Source organism: Nomascus leucogenys, chromosome 10 (genome assembly GCF_006542625.1).
Source record: "Nomascus leucogenys isolate Asia chromosome 10, Asia_NLE_v1, whole genome shotgun sequence".
In the NCBI taxonomy this organism is placed as follows: domain Eukaryota; kingdom Metazoa; phylum Chordata; class Mammalia; order Primates; family Hylobatidae; genus Nomascus; species Nomascus leucogenys.
The window spans coordinates 79,090,169-79,107,308 of record NC_044390.1 but is presented as its reverse complement, the minus strand read 5'-3'; the positions used below and the strand labels follow the sequence as shown (position 1 = coordinate 79,107,308).

Genomic DNA, 17,140 nt, shown 5'->3' with positions numbered 1-17,140 from the left:
TGTGAATGTAGCAGTTCACTCATGATTTGGCTCTCTGTTATTGGTGTATAGGAATGCTTGTGATTTTTGCAGAATGATTTTGTATTCTGAGACTTTGCTTAAGTTACGTATCAGCTTAAGGAGATTTTGGGCTGAGACAGTGGGGTTTTCTAAATATACAATCATGTCATCTGCAAACAGAGATAATTAGACTTCCTCTTTTCCTATTTGAATATGCTTTATTTCTTTCTCTTGGCTGATTGCCCTGACCAGAACTTCCAGTACTATGTTGAATAGGAGTGGTGAGAGAGGGCATCCTTGTCTTGTGCCAGTTTTCAAAGGGAATGCTTCCAGTTTTTGCCCATTTAGTATGATATTGACTGTGGGTTTGTCATAAATAGCTCTTATTATTTTGAGATACGTTCCATCAATACCTAGTTTATTGAGAGTTTTTAGCATGAAGCGGTGTTGAATTTTGTCAAAGGCCTTTTCTGCATCTATTAATCATGTGGTTTTTGTCATTGGTTCTGTTTATGTGATGGATTATGTTTATTGATTTGCATTTGTTGATCCAGCCTTGCATCCCAGGGATGAAGCCACCTTGATCATGGTGGATAATCTTTTTAATGTGCTGGTGGATTCAGTTTGACAAATTTTGTTGAGGATTTTTGCATCAATGTTCATCAGGGATATTGTCCTGAATTTTTCTTTTTTTGTTGTGTCTCTGCAGGTTTTTGGTATCAGGATGATGCTGGCCTCATAAAATGAGTTAGGGAGGATTCTCTCTTTTTCTATTGTTTGAAATAGTTTCAGAAGAAATGGTACCAGCTCCCCTTTGTACCTCTGGTAGAATTTGTCTGTGAATCTGTCTGGTCCTGGACTTTTACTGGTTGGTAGGCTATTAATTACTGCCTCAGTTTCAGAACTTGTTATTGGTCTATTCAGGGATTCAACTTCTTCCTGGTTTAGACTTGGGAGGGTGTATGTGTCCAAGAATTTATCCATTTCTTCTAGATTTTCTAGTTTATTTGCGTAGAGGTGTTTATAGTATTCTCTGATAGCAGTTTGTATTTCTGTGGGATCAGTGGTGATATCCCCTTTATCATTTTTTATTGTGTCTATTTGATTCTTCTCTCTTTTCTTGTTAGTCTGGCTAGCGGTCTATTTTGTTAATCTTTTCAAAAAACCAGGTCCTGGATTCATTGATTTTTTTGAAGGGTTTTTCCTGTCTCTGTCTTCTTCAGTTTTGCTCTGATCTTAGTTATTTCTTGTCTTCTGCTAGCTTTTGAGTTTGTTTTCTCTTGCTTCTCTAGTTCTTTTCATTGTGATGTTAGGGTGTCGATTTAAATCTTTCCTGCTTCCTCCTGTGGGCATTTAGTGCTATAAGTTTCCCACTAAACACTGCTTTGGCTGTGTCCCAGAGATTCTGGTACATTGTGTCTTTGTTCTCATTAGTTTCAAATAACTTATGTATTTCTTCCTTAATTTTGTTATTTACCCAGTAGTCATTCAGGAGCAGGTTGTTCAGTTTCCATGTAGTTGTGTGGTTTTGAGTGTGTTTCTTTCTTTTTTTTTTTTTTTTGAGACAGAGTCTTGCTCTGTCGCCCAGGCTGGAGTGCAGTGGCGCAATCTCGGCTCACTGCAAGCTCCGCCTCCCGGGTTCATGCCATTCTCCTGCCTCAGCCTTCTGAGTAGCTGGTACAACAGGCGCCCGCCACCACCCCCAGCTAATTTTTTTTGGTATTTTTAGTAGAGACGGAGTTTCACCGTGTTAGCCAAGGTGGTCTCGATCTCCTGACCTTGTGATCCACCCACCTCAGCCTCCCAAAGTGTTGGGATTACAGGTGTGAGCCACCGCGCCTGGCCAATTCTGAGCGAGTTTCTTAATCCTGAGTTCTAATTTGATTGCACTGTGGTCTGAGAGACTATTTGTTATGATTTCCATTCTTTTGCATTTGCGGAGGAGTGTTTTATTTCCAATTATATGGTCAATTTTAGAATAAATTCAATGTGGTGCTGAGAAGAATGTATATTCTGTTGATTTGGGGCGGAGAGTTCTGTAGATGTCTGTTAGGTATGCTTGGTCTAGAGCTGAGTTCAAGTCCTGAATATCCTTGTTAATTTTCTGTCTTGTTGATCTAATATTGACAGTGGGGTGTTAAAGTCTCACACTATTATTGTGTGGCAGTCTAAGTCTCTTTGTAGGTCTCTAAAAACTTGCTTTATGAGTCTGGGTGCTCCTGTATTGGGTGCATATATATTTAGGATAGTTAGCTCTTCTTGTTGCATTGATCTCTTTACCATTATGTAATGCCCTTCTTTAAAGTCTGTTTTATCAGAGACTAGGATTGCAAACCCTGCTTTTTTTTTTTCTTGCTTTGCATTTGCTTGGTAAATATTCCTCCATCCCTTTATTTTTTGCACGTGAGATGGGTCTCCTGAATACAGTACTCCAATGGGTCTTGACTCTTTATCCAATTTGCCGGTCTGTGTCTTTTAATTGGGGCATTTAGCCCATTTACATTTAAGGTTAATATTGTTATGTGTGAATCTGATCCTGTCACTATGATGCTAGCTGGTTATTTCACCCATTAGTTGATGCAGTTTCTTCGTAGTGTCGATGGTCTACAATTTGGTATGTTTTTGCAGTGGCTGGTTACCAGTTGTTCCTTTCCATGTTTAGTGCTTCCTTCAGGGGCTCTTGTAAGGCAGGCCTGGTGGTGACAAAAACTCTCAGCATTTGCTTGTGTGTTAAGGATTTTATTTCTCCTTTGCTTATGAAGCTTAATTTGGCTGGATATGAAATTCTGGGTTGAAAATTCTTTTATTTAAGAATGTTGAATATTGGCCTCCACTCTCTTCTGGCTTGTAGGGTTTCTGCACAGAGATCCACTATTAGTCTGATGGGCTTCCCTTTGTGGGTAACCCGACCTTTCTCTCTGGCTGCCCTTAACATTTTTTCTTTCATTTCCAACTTGGTGAATCTGATGATTTTGTGTCTTGGGGTTGCTCTTCTTGAGGAGTATCTTTATGGTGTTCTCTGTATTTCCTGAATTTGAATGTTGGCCTGTCTTGCTAGGTTGGGGAAGTTCTCCTGGATAATATCTTGCAGAGTGTTTTCCAACTTGGTTCCATCCTCCCCATCACTTTCAGGTACACCAAACAAACGTAGATTTGGTCTTTTCACATAGTCCCATATTTCTTGGAGGCTTTGTTCATTCTTTTTCATTCTTTTTTCTCTAATCTTGTCTTCTCACTGTATGTCATTCAGTTGACCTTCAATCTCTGATATTCTTTCTTCTACTTGATCGATTCGGCTATTGATACTTGTGTATGTTTCACGAAGTTCTTGTGCTGTGTTTTTCAGCTCTAGCAGGTCATTTATGTTCTTCTCTAAACTGGTTATTCTAGTTAGCAATTTGTCTGACCTTTTTTCAAGGTTCTTAGCTTCCTTGCATTGGGTTAGAATGTGCTCCTTTAGCTTAGAGGAGTTTGTTATTACCCACCTTCTGAAGCCTACTTCTTTCGATTCATCAAACTCATTCTCCATCCAGTTTTGTTCCCTTGCTGGCAAGGAGTTGTGATCCTTTGGAGGAGAAGAGGTATTTTGGTTTTTGGAATTTTCAGCCTTTTTGTGCTGGTTTCTCCCCATCTTTGTGGATTTATTTACCTTTGGTCTTTGATGTTGGTGACCTTCGGATGGGGTCTCTGAGTGGGCATCCTAGTTTTTGATGTTGATGCTATTCCTTTCTGTTTGTTAGTTCTTAGACCAATGTCAGGGATCAGCATTAATTTCTGAACTGGCATTTGGAAATTATTACACTAAATGGCTTTTTAATGTGCTTCCCAGGTTTAGGATGCTAAATCTTCAGGACACATGAATATTTTTGTTTTGAGCTTTCCATCCTCCACTGGGGTAGACATGGGATACAAATTAGAATGAGATTTGTTCACTTCTTATATTATAACCTTATTATGTTGCTGCAGTTATTGAGTTCCTGCTTGATTCAGACAATGAAAAGAGTTTTATAGGAAACCCATAGCTGATCAGAGCAAACTGGATCAGTACAGCTGGAGCACCCTTATGCCACTTCACTGAACTGGAACAGAAGAAATCAATCATTTGCCCATAGCTAGTTTTTAATTCTGGAACTTACCTGAGAAGCAAAGTGAATTTTCGAACTAAGCCATCAGAAATACAGTCATGCATTGTTTAACGACAGCGATACATTCTAAAAATGCATCATTAGGCAATTTCATCATTGTGTGAACATCATAGAGTGCATTTACACAAGCCTAGATGAGATAGCCTACTACACACCTAAGCTATATGGTATAGCCTGCAGCTCCTAGGCTATAAACCTAAACAACATGTTACTGTATTGAATACTATAGGCCATTGTAACACAATGGTAAGCATCTGCGTATCTAAACATAGAAAAGGTATGGTAAAAAATACAGTATTATAATCTTATGTAGCCACTGTCTTATATGCGGTCTGCTGTTGACTGAAATATTGTTATGCTGTGCATGACTGTAATTTCAGTTTTTGATTAATAGGCTGAGATGTGGTGTTTTCCAAGTACTATTTCTTTCGTGAACTCAGCCAACCAGTAAAAAGATGTTGCAATGCCAGGATAACATTTGGATCAGAAGGCTTTGTTTGCACTACAGCATCTGCCTCTGAAAGATGGAATCTGATCCATGGTCAAACCTCCTGAGATTTTTTTATTCCATTAGATGACTAGCTCTGCACTGAGAGGATTAATGTGGATATATATGATTGTCCTGTAGAATTTTTGGGTCAGGAACAAATTCCATGCTTTCTCCAAAAGCACCTGAGAGGGTTGTTGCACTAAGATTTCTGTTTACCTACCAGGTCCGACCAGCAGACCCTGGCTGAACAATGGATGAACAAATGCACTCAGACACAGGGATCTAGTGAAAGAGTGGGCTACGGGACTGGGCCGCCCACAGACACCAAGGAGGGTGCTGTAAAGAGTTAGCAGCTGCAGCCCTGACAAGCCAGTGCTGCGGGCATTTATTCAGTGTAGATTTAATAACAAAGGCCCTGAGTCAACACATTTGTAGGCAGATGATTAAAGGCCAAGTTCCAAGGCCTAAGTAAACTAATTTATCTAGATCAGTTTCTTTACATCCCCTTGTTATCTAACCTAAACTTTCAGGCACTGGATGAGAGAATCTGGCTACCTTCAGCCAAATCTTTTTCCAAAGGTTTTGGAAAAACTTCTGGCCTTCCAAGAAGGTTTGCATCTTTCTACAATTTTTCCCACCACCCTGACTGATCTACATTTACCAGGAAAACTGCTATGGAAAAACAAGATATGGAAAAAACAATGCCAGACACTGTCCCAGTCAGCCTTTCCATTTAATCTTGGCTATTCTTCTGTATACTTTGACACAAGTTGAAGTGCCATCAGCTATATTTTCTTAGTGAACCGTTTTATTTCCTGGAAGAATGTGCTAATCAGATATGTTAGAGACACTAGTTTGGGTTGCAACTGACATGAAGTTTGAGGCTTAGAATTAAAGCTGTAGTTTGCAGTTGATCGGACCTGGGTTCAACAGCTGCCAACAGCTTTCACAGCTGTTAGCTCTGTGACTTTTTAAGCAAGTGAACTTCTCTAAGTCTTAGTTTTATCTTGTAAAATAGGAATAATGACAAGGTTCTTAAGGGTTGTTGTGAAGAAGAAATTAGATAACAAATGTAAAGTGCCCTCGATTAGTATAAACTATTATTGTTCTGTTTATTTTTCAAGGTAATAATAGAATCTCTCCCTACTTCCTCAAACAGAGGATTCACTTGCAGTCCTTTCATTCCTCCACATCCTTACTGATCCATTACTTTCTGCATCTGCCTGGCAATAGAAAGCAGGGTCTATTAAACATATTCTCCCATCTAGAATTAAATTTTATGATCTTTGCTTGTTAATGTAGTCTCACTCCCTCACTGACCTTTTGGACTTAGCTTGCCTAACTCTAAGGCCTAAATTTTACAGTGGCTGTGGGTTTATGTAATATTGCTGTTATGATTTTTTAGGATCTTCTAATGGTTTAGATATCAAAGGAGATTAAATTTTTGCTAATCAATAGCAAAAAATAGATTTTTTTTCAGCTTTACTGATGTGTAATCATTATTTTTTATGTTTGGTTTTTTAAACATTAAACTAGGGTTAATATTGATGTGTAAGTAAATGAAAATATGAGAGTATTTTTATACTTGATTGGAAACTATTTTCTATTGTAATCTTGAGCTGCCATCTAGTCAAGATCATTTTACAGAGAATTAGACAACCACATGTTTGCGATAAGTTTAAATGTGTTCTTGTAGAAGAGTGAACTAAGTAAGCTATTGAGGTTGTCAACCTAAATAACAGAGAGAGAGAGAGACTCTAAAAGAAATAGAATTTATTCAGGAGTAAGCATTGCAATGGGAATATGATGGGCATATTCAGGGAGGTAAAGGAAAACAAGGGTTTTTAAAGGAAAAATAAGGAGGATTATGTAATTGTTATCTTTGGATACAAGGATTAACAAGCATGGCATCAGTCCAAGGTTAGACAGGCAGTTGCTGGGCAGATATCCTTGCATAAGTACTTTTTGTGTGGGTAAGGCTGAAGTGGCCTATGTGCAATGTTGTGATTTTTGCAGGATCTTTTGTGGTGGTTCTTGTTATCAGGCATACGTGCATGAGAACCTCCCTTCTTGGCCTTCCCTGGCTCCATTTGTCAGGGATTTGACCCGAGTGACTCCATTTTGATTCTGACAATTTTTGCATTTCTCCCCTTTGATCAAGATCTTTTTCTGAAAGCATTGCTGATGAGTCATCCTAGTTGTTTGATTGAAAATTATGTTTGATTGTTTCTTGGTGTCAGGATGGATTTGTCTCAGGTTGTTGGTCTGGTCCCATGTTGAAGGGAGTGATTGGTGACTAGGAGTTAGTGTCAAACTCTTTTAGTCACATTTGAGCAACAAGGGAGGTTTGGAGGGAGTGGCTCACAGGCTAAGTCTACCAGGTGGAGTCTATTGTTAAGTTTAATTTTGTTATTTTGTAAGTGTTGTTATCATCACAAAGTGTTGGGCCAGCATTAATTTTGTCAGGAGTTGTACTTTTGTAGAAATTTGGGAAGTAATAGGTACAAAGCTGAAAAACGGCAAAGTAAAATTCATAGTAATATGATAATCTTAGTTCACATAATAGTTTTGAGCCATGAACCTAGGATTAAAGGCAACCAGTTGAATAAATCAAATGACCGTTGGGGATTAGGTGAGACCTTGTCTTAGGGTTCTGTAGAGGGACAGAACTAATAGGATAGATGTATATATAAAGGGGAGTTTATTAAGGAGTATTAACTCACATGATCACAAGGTCCCACAGTAGGCTGTCTGCAAGCTGAGGAGCAAGGAAGCCAGTCTGAGTCCCAAAGCTGAAGAACTTGAAGTCCGACATTCAAGAACAGGAAGCATCCAGTACGGGAGAAAGATGTAGGCTGGGAGGCTAAGCCAGGCTAGTCTTTCCATGTTCTTCTGCCTGTTTTTCATTCTGGCCGAACTGGCAGCTGATTAGATGGTGCCTACCCAGATTAAGGGTGGGTGTGCCTTTCACAGCCCACTGACTCAAATGTTAATCTCCTTTGGCAACACCCTCACAGACACACCCAGGAACAATACTTTGCATCATTCAATCCAATCAAGTTGACACTCAGTATTAACCATCACAGACCTCTTGTATTTATGTGGCCTGCTTTTAAATTCTGTGTATATGGGTCTCAGCTTTTCCAGAGGAATTTATCTATCTATACCATGTAGTATTAATAATTTCTTAGACTTTTTGTTGTTGTTGTTTAGCTAGTAGATAGCAATCTTATTATTTAGCATTTTATGGCTGAGTTGATTTAAAGCAGAGAGAGCCAAGTCAGCAAGTCAGTTGTGTGTGTGTGTTTTTTGTTTTGTTTTGTTTTGAGATGGAGTCTCACTCTGTCACCAGGCTGGAGTGCAGTGGCTCAATCTTGGCTCACTGCAATCTCCATCTTCCAGGTTCAAGTGATTCTCCTGCCTCAGCATCCGGAGTAGCTGGGTTTACAGGCACGTGCCACCACACTCAGCTGATTTTTGTATTTTTAGTAGAGATGGGGTTTCACCATGTTGGCCAACATGGTCTCAATCTCCTGACCTCATGGTCCACCTGCCTCGGACTCTCAAAGTGCTGGGATTACAGGTGTGAGCCACCACACCCGGCCAAGCCACTGTGCCCAGCCACTAAGTCAGTTTGAAAAAGGAACCTTAGTACAAGTTGAACAAAAAGTTGTATTGGGATGTCGCTAACATCACCTACTAGATAGGCTAAAGGATTTTTTTTTCCTTTTTTTTAACTCTTATTTTAAGTTCAGGGCTACATGGGCAGGTTTGTTATATAGGTAAACTTGTGTCATGGGGGTTTGTTGTACAGATTCTTTCATCACCCAGGTATTAAGCCTAATACCCATTGGTTGTTTTTCCTGATCCTCTCCCTCCTTCCACCCTCCATTCTCCGATAAGCCCCAGTGTGTGTTGTTTCCCTCTATGTGTCCACGTATTCCCATCATTTAGCTCCCACTTATGAGAACATGTGGTATTTGGTTTCCTGTTTCTATGTTAGTTTGCTAAGGATCATGGCCACCAGCTCCATCCATGTTCCTGCAAAGGACATGATCTTGTCCTTTTTTATGACTGTATGGTATTCCATGGTATATATGTACCACATTTACTTTATCCAGTCTACCATTGATGGACATTTAGGTTGATTCTATGTCTTTGCTATTGTGAATAGTGCTGCAGTGAACATATGTGTGCATATGTCTTTGTGATAAAATGATTTATATTCCTTTGGGCACATACCCAGTAATGGGATTGCTGGGTCGAATGGTATTTCTGTCTTTAGGTCTTTGAGGAATCACCACACTGTTTTCCACAATGGTTGAACTAATTTACATTCCTACCAACAGTGTATAAGCATTTCCTTTTCTCTACAACCTCACCAGCATCTGTGGTGTAACCACACCATTCTGCCTGGTGTGAGATAGTATCTCATTGTGATTTTGATTTGCGTTTCTCTAGTGATCAGTGATGTTGAGCTTTTTTTCATATGCTTGTTGGCTGCATGTATGTCTTCTTTTGAAAAGTATCTGTTCATATCCTTTGTCCACTTTATAATGAGGTTTTTTCCTTATAAGTCGATTTTTAAGTTCCTTATAGATGCTAGATATTAGACCTTTGTCAGATGCATAGTTTGCAAGAATTTTCTTTCTTTCTGTAGGTTGTCTGTTTACTCTGTTGGTAATTTCTTTTGCTGTGCAGAAGGTCTTTAGTTTAATTAGATCCCATTTGGCAATTTTTGCATTTTTTGCAATTGCTTTTGACGTCTTCATCGTGAAATCTTTGTCTGTTTCCACGTTCAGAATGGTATTACTTAGGTTGTCTTCCAGGATTTTTATAGTTTTGGGTTTTACATTTAAGTCTTTAATCCATCTTGAGTTAATTTTTATATATGGTGTAAGGAAAGGGTACAGTTTCAATCTTCTGCATACAGCTAGCCAGTTATCCTAGCACCATTTATTGAACAGGGAGTCCTTTCCCCATTGCTTGTTTTTGTCAGCTTCGTCGAAGAACAGATGTAGATGTGCAGCCTTATTTCTGGGCTATCTTGTTCTAAAGGATTTTTTTTTTTTTTTTTAAGATCAGGTCTTGTCAAGTTATCTGCAGTAGCTACTGATTGTGAAATTTTAATTACACCAGTGTCCTGTCAAGTGAAAGAGGTAGGCATAAACAAGGAAAAATTAAGAGGCAAGAGTCTCATTATGATGGAGAGTCTTATTCCAATGTTTCTGGGGAAAGATGTCCACAGCATAAAGGCATCAATTTCTCATCTTGGTTTGTAGTTTTAATGTCTCTGGTTATGGCATTGGGCAGTCCAGTGAACTTTCTGTGTTGTCCATACCCCAGGCACAAGACCCATCTCTTAAAATTTACTTAGTTTTAGGTTTTTTTTTTTTTTTTTTTTTTTTTTTTGAGGGGGAGTCTCACTGTTGTCACCCAGGCTGGAGTGCAGTGGTGCGATCTTGGCTCACTGAAACTTCTGCCTTGCAGGTTCAAGCGATTCTCCTGCCTCAGCCTCTTGAGTAGCAGGGACTACAGGTGTGCACCACCACGCCCAACTGATTTTTATACTTTTAGTAGAGACGGGGTTTCACCATGTTGACCAGGCTGGTCTTGAACTCCTGACCTCAGGTGATCCACCTGCCTTGGCCTCCCAGAGTGCTGGGATTACAGGCATGAGCCATCACCCCAGCCTATTTGGTTTTAGTTTACAGGGTTTTAGGAACAGAGCATTTCCTGGTTTTAGTAATTTTATGGAAGAAAGTTGGATTGGAGGTACCTAGAAGATTTTAGGATCTAGTACACTCTATAGGTACATAATAAAAACTTGAAAACAATCCTCAGGGCCACAGTCTAATAACAGATGTATTACAGATTTTCTTAGAAACATAGTTTTTTTCTTTTCCGTAATTGCGATTTTTACCAAAGATAATAGAGTAAGACTAAATTGTTTGTAAAATAAGTTTAGTTTTATCAAATATTACCTGATCATTTCTATAAGTGCAGCAGGAATAGCAACTGGCCACACTGTAATTTCAGATTTAAAAACTTCTTAAGTCTAGGAAGCCAAATGAAGGCAGACTTTAGACCTCGTCCATAGTATCTATAAACAATTTAAATATGACATTCTAGTCAAAACCTTGCTAATATATATAAGCAATGTTTTAAATTGTATTCCATTATAAAAACAGCATATTTTTATTGAACTTATGGAATCAACTATATTGTTATAAGAATAAGAATACTTATGGGTAGTTTTTTAATTTTGAAGGGATCAAGTAGGGAGAAAAAGTAAATGATTTTACTTTTGTTTATAAAAGCTTATTTTATCAAATTAGTGTAAACTGTAGATAGCTTAAGAGAAAAAGATTTTGGTTTTGTTTTTGTTTTCTTTCTTTTTTGGGGGTGGGGGTCGAGGGAGAGGGCCTTGCCCTATTGCCCAGGTTGGAGCACAATGACGCAATCATAGTTCACTGCAGCCTCCAACTCCTAGGCTCAACCAACACCCCCCGCCCCGCCACCTCAGCCTCCTAGTAGCTCTGAGTAGCTGGGACTGCAGGTGTGCACCACCATGCCCAGCTAAGTTCATTTTATTTTTTGTAGAGATGAGGTCTTGCTATGTTGTCCAGGCTGGTCTCAAACCCCTAGCCTCAAGTGATCCTCTTGGCTAGGCCTACCAAAGTATTGGAATTACAGGTGTGAGCTACCATGCCCAGCCATTTTTTAAAAAGAATTTATTGGAACTTTGCAATTTACAAAGCCTCCCCCCATATAATCACATATGATGTATAAAATTAAAATAAATATATGCAAGAGTGTATTTGTTTTAAATTTTTAAAAGTTTTAGTTTACTTACTAGTAAATCTGGTAAAATTGTTTCCATTTTTGTTTTGGTGCTTTGATTATTCCCCAAGATACTGCCACTTGTTTTATGTACCAAGTTTGAGATGCTCTAGGTATGCAGGTGGCCTGAATATCTTTGGCCATCCAACAAAATATTTGCTGACTACCTACTATTGATCAAAATATTTACTGAGTACCTACTATTGATTGGCACTGTATGAAGCACTAAGTTCCTGTGGGGAACTAGACATCCTTATTCCTGTCTCTGCCCCTTTTCCTATTCTAGCCCTTTGTTTAGAATGCCCAACCCTCTTCCCCCTAACCTATTCAAATTCTGTGAGTCTGTCTTCTCATCTCACCTTACTCTGAACTCCTACATTTCTCAGAAGACTTGAACAATTTCTTTCCTGGATGGGCACGGTAGCCCTCCCTTAACAGGAGCAGCAAGGTGGCTGAGCAGGGAGGAATATAAGTTTCAAGGCTTCTAGCTGAACTCAGTGCTTATATGCAAATTAACCTCCGAGAAAAGGATTTTTTTTTCTTGTACTTGCTAGGCTGGATCTCCCAAATCAGATGAGTGATGCTTGGCCCAACCAGTTTTTAAAATTTGGAAAACAAAACATTTAAGTAAAGAACCAACAGTGTTTTTTCTTTTTCCTGAGTCCCAACAGGAAACAAAAAACAACAAGGTTTTTAAAAAGGTATTTATTTTAGCCAGCCAAATACTTTAATTCCAAATAAACTTTTAAATAAAAGTCATAAAAACATTACTTTTATGTTATTTAATCTCATGTAACTAATTTTTTGGTTTTATCTTGATTAGCAGTTTTACAGATTTATTAATTTTTGTATTGGAGTTTTGGAAAATTTGTATTTAGTCCATTAATATTGAAGTTATTAGAAATTTGTATTTAAGAGTACTTGTTAGTCTTTTTCATGAATCTGACTGCAGGAAAGAATCAAAACAATAACTGAGGATGACAAAACCTTTGAATAACCATGTAAAATCTGGTGAAAGTTTACCATAACCAGACATTCACAATGAAATGTGGTTATTTTTGTGGTCTAACATAGTAATCAGAATTATGACTGATAACATATTAGATTTTAAGAGTTTTGTACAATTTTGGAACATTTATATCAATAACATACCCATAAAAGTAACTGAAAGTAGATCTAACATCACTTACCATTTGACAATGTTTTCCATATAATTTGACATCTCAAGTAAGCCTGATTTTGTTTAATATTTCTCTTTTATAAACCTTTGAGAAGTTCTGAGGCCAAATGGAATAACCCAAAGTTAGTATGAAGTCAAAGAAGACTTAATTTAGAGTCTGATTCTGGGGAAGCCTGTCAAAGATGTTAAAAGGTTTAAAACACTTGCTCAAAACAGGATCACATGTCACTGTGAAATAATAGTCATTTATTTAACCAGAGTGACCATCAAAAGTCTTTAAAAGAAAAAAAAAAAAAAGTCTTTAAAAGCAAGTACAGAAAGTTATGTGGATGTAAATTTTTTTAACACTGTAATTAAAAACCCAATATGAAACACAGGAAATTATTTTGATTAAATGTAAAATCTTTGGTTTTTTAGGCCAGTTATCAAGAATGTAAAGAAAAACTTGTAATATGATTTTTTTTTTTTTTTATGGAAAGTTCATTTAGATAACCTGGGAGTCAAATCTGATGAAAAGGTACTTGACTTTAACCCATTTATGCCGGAGGTTGCAGCTTTTTTGAATTGCAGACGTGTGAAAAATCAGACCTTGGGGATGACCTTGAGCAGTAGGATGTAACTTCTACATGCTTAGCATTCCAGTAATGGAACACTAGGCATAAATGGGTTTTAATCAGATACTGGAAGAGTATGTGTTCAAGATTATGAGAGTGTACACAGTTTTATAGCAGACGTAAACAAGAAAACTAGTATCTTAAACAGGGGTGTTGGGAACAGGCCCCCAAATCTGGCCATAAACTGGCCCTAAACAAAAATCTCTGCAGCACTGTGACATGTTCGTGACAGCCATGACGCCCACACTGAAGGTTGTGGGTTTACTGGGAGGGCAAGGAACACCTGGCCCACCCAGGGCGGAAAACCGCTTAAAGGCGTTCTTAAACCACAAACAATATCCTGAGCGATCTATGCCTTAAGGACATGTTCCTGCTGCGGATAACTAGCCAGAGCCCATCTCTTTGTTTCGGCCCATCCGTTTGTTTCCCATAAGGAATACTTTTAGTTAATCTATAATCTATAGAACTAATGCTTATTACTGGCTTGCTGTCAATAAATATGTGAGTCAAACGCTGTTCAGGGCTCTCAGCTCTGAAAGCTGTCAGCCCCCTGATCACTCCACAATATATTTCTGTGTGTGTCTTTAATATCTCTAGCACCGCTGGGTTAGGGTCTCCACGACCGAGCTGGTTTTGGCAAGGGGAATGTATGGATTTTAGAAAAAGTAAAAGCATGTGAAATTGTCTGGTTACATGGAACAATTGTGACAAATCAAGAAAATCCAGGAGTACAGAATCAAGTTATACTAGAGGAAAACATTGTTCTAAACATAAAGCTTCAGTTTAGGAGATGGTTGAAAATTTAAAGAAACAGATTGTGGAATTAAAACATCATAGCTTTGCCTAGCCTAACTTAAACATGCTCAGAACACTTACATTAGCCTACAGTTGGGCAAAACACAAAGCCTATTTTATAATAAAGTGTTGAGTATCTCATGTTAATTTATTGAATACTGTCCTAAAAGTAAAAAACAGAATGGGTGTATGGGTCATAAAGAAGTACAGTTTCTACTGAATGCATAGCTCTTTTATACCATAATAAAGTTGAAAAATTATAAGTTGTACAGTCATAAAGTTAGGGACTATCTGTATGAGATTAAGCAGAAGGTTCTCATTTGTCTTCCCTGTCATAGATTCTTCTTTATACAAGGTAGCCATTCAGTGAATATTTGTGTCTCTGGGAGTTTAACAAAATAAAGATGAGTCCTGAGTCTCTCAAAATAATACAAAGTAGTTAAGATGATAAATTAATAATCATTTATCTTTGCTGTTGAAGAATGTTAACATTAATTACAGTTCTCAAGGTTTTTAACAATATCACTTAAGGTGTTACAAAATTTTAAACCTGAAAACTTCAAGAAGGGTCAAATTTAGAATGCTTATGTATCTGCTATGAGGGCTGAAAAAAAATCTGTCAGATACAATGACATCCTGGTTCCCTCTACTGGGCGTAAATGAAATTACCTATTTCTTCTTTTTTTTTTTTTTTTTTTTTTTTTTTTTTTTGAGATGGAGTCTAGCTCTGTTGCCCAGGCTGGAGTGCAGTGGCTCAATCTCGGCTCATTGCAACCTTCATCTGCTGGGTTCAAGCGATTCTCCTGCCTCAGCCTCCCGAGTAGCTGGGACTACAGGCACACACCACGAAGCCTGGCTAATTTTTGTATTTTTAGTAGAGATGGGGGTTTCACCGTATTGGCCAGGCTGGTCTTGAACTCCTGACCTTTTCAAGGTTTGCCTGTTTTTTAAAGGCTTGCTTTTTTTTTTTTTTTTTTAAATGGAGTCTCACTCTGTCGTCCAGGCTGGAGCGCAGTGGCGCGATCTTGTCTCGCTGCAACCTCCACCTCCAGGGCTCAAGTGATTTGCCTGCCTCAGGCTCCAGAGTAGCTGGGATTACAGGCATGCACCACCACCCCCGCTAATTAGGCTTCCTTTTAAGCCTTGTGAGGGCAGCCTTTTATGTACGGCTAATTTGGTCCCATTACAGAAGCAATACTCTTCTTATGATTATGCCCTGTGTATTCTTCCACTCTGGTTGGTGAGAAAGCAAACGAAGTATTCCTGGCCCTGTGTGAGCTTTAGGGATTGTCCCACTTACTCCTTTCTGAGGATTCTTTCTCTGGTTTTCATGGTTTTCTCTCCCATATACATTGATTAATACTTAACCAAAGACTTGGGGTGACCTCTGCAGCTGTCCTGAGTATTGTCTCACTATATAGCTTCCTCTGCTCTGATACTGTACTTCACAAATTTTAGCTGCCTTGGCCTCCCAAACTCTGAATTCTGTCTTCTCAGCTCACCAAGACAGTGGTCTCTTTGGATTCCCCCTCCTGTACTCACTCTTTTTCTTTTCTTTCTTTTTCTTTTCTTTTCTTTTTTTTTTTTTTTTTTTTTGAGATGAAGTCTCACTCTGTCACCAGGCTGGAGTGCAGTGGTACGACATCAGCTCACTGCAACCTCTGCCTCCTGGGTTCAAGTGATTCTCCTGCCTCAGCCTCCCAAGTAGCTGGGACTACAGGCGTGCACCACCACACCCAGCTAATTTTTGTATTTATAGTATAGTTGAGGTTTCACCATGTTGGCCAGGATGGTCTCGATCCCGACCTCGTGATCTGCCCACCTCGGCCTCACAAAGTGCTGAGATTACAGGGTAAGCCACCGTGCCCAGCCCTCCTGTACTCACTCTTACCAGCTGGTGAGCTGGGGCACTTGATGGACGACTCACTTGCTTTTCTTTTTTCAGGGATTGCTGTTCTCTTCTGCTTGTTGCCTACTGTTTGAAAACTGGATGTTTTTATATATTTTATTCAATTTTTAGTTGTTTAAGGCTGGAGGGTAAATTCTATTCCTGTTATCTCATCAAAGCTGGAAGTAGAAATTCCTTCCCTTAGATTTTATCCTACTAGTTCCTTGATATAATCTCAGTTCTTAGGTTATTTTAAGGATTTTTAAAAAAATATCTTATTCAGCATGTTTAGTTCTTTTGAATGGAAAGTTGATTCAAATACCTTAGCCTGTCATTACTAGAAGTAGAAATCCTTATTGCCTTTTCAATTAAAAAATAAAATAGAAAAAGGTTATATGATGTCTTCATAAAAGTGGGATTGTGGGGCAGATAGAGGTGGATAATGCTGTGGTTCTTCTGAACAGTCCAAAGGATAAAATAAGGAAGCAGGGCATGTTTTAGGTAGGCCTGTTAGAATTTCAGACTTGGGGCCAGGTGCGATTGCTCACACCTGTAATCCCAGCACTTAGGGAGGCCAAGGCAGGTGGATCACCTGAGGTCAGGAGTTCAAGACCAGCCTGGCCAACATGGTGAAACCCCATCTGTATAAAAAATACAATAAAATTAGCGGGGCGTAGTGGCACGTGCCTGTAATCCCAGCTACTCGGGAGGCTGAGGCAGGAGAATCGCTTGAACCTGGGAGGCAGAGGTTGCAGTGAGCCGATATTGTGCCACTGCACTCCAGCTTAGGCAACAATAGCGAAAACTCTGTTACATACACACACAAAAAATAATTTCAGACTTGGTATGGTTTTGCCTGGTATGGACACTAGATGGTACATTACTAATAGACTAGTAGGTAGGATTCTCATAATAGAAAATAATGGAGTATATTGAAAGAACTTCACGTTGTCAGAGTGAGATAGTTATGATGGGTTGTTTTGATTTTAACCTAGATATTCTACATTTCCTCATTTCTCTACACCGTCAATTACATCTGGTATTTGTACACAGAGCTGAGGATGAAACACACCCAGAGTGGACAGAGCACATCTCCACTGGTAAGTTTTATTCAGGGCTGATAGTTAATAATAGTATGCTAGGCCGGGTGTGGTGACTCTTACCTGTAATCCCAGCAGTTAGGGA

At 38.8% G+C, this 17,140-nt stretch overlaps 1 protein-coding gene across 1 annotated transcript in view; it reads left to right on the top strand.

Moving 5' to 3' along the window:
* Nucleotides 1–17,140, top strand: part of TMEM116 (transmembrane protein 116) — a 90,896-nt gene that overhangs the window by 60,150 nt on the left and 13,606 nt on the right. The window contains exon 5 of the mRNA XM_003274411.4: nucleotides 16,951–17,055. Coding sequence (XP_003274459.1) covers nucleotides 16,951–17,055 — 105 coding nt within the window. The remainder of the gene's footprint in view (nucleotides 1–16,950; nucleotides 17,056–17,140) is intronic.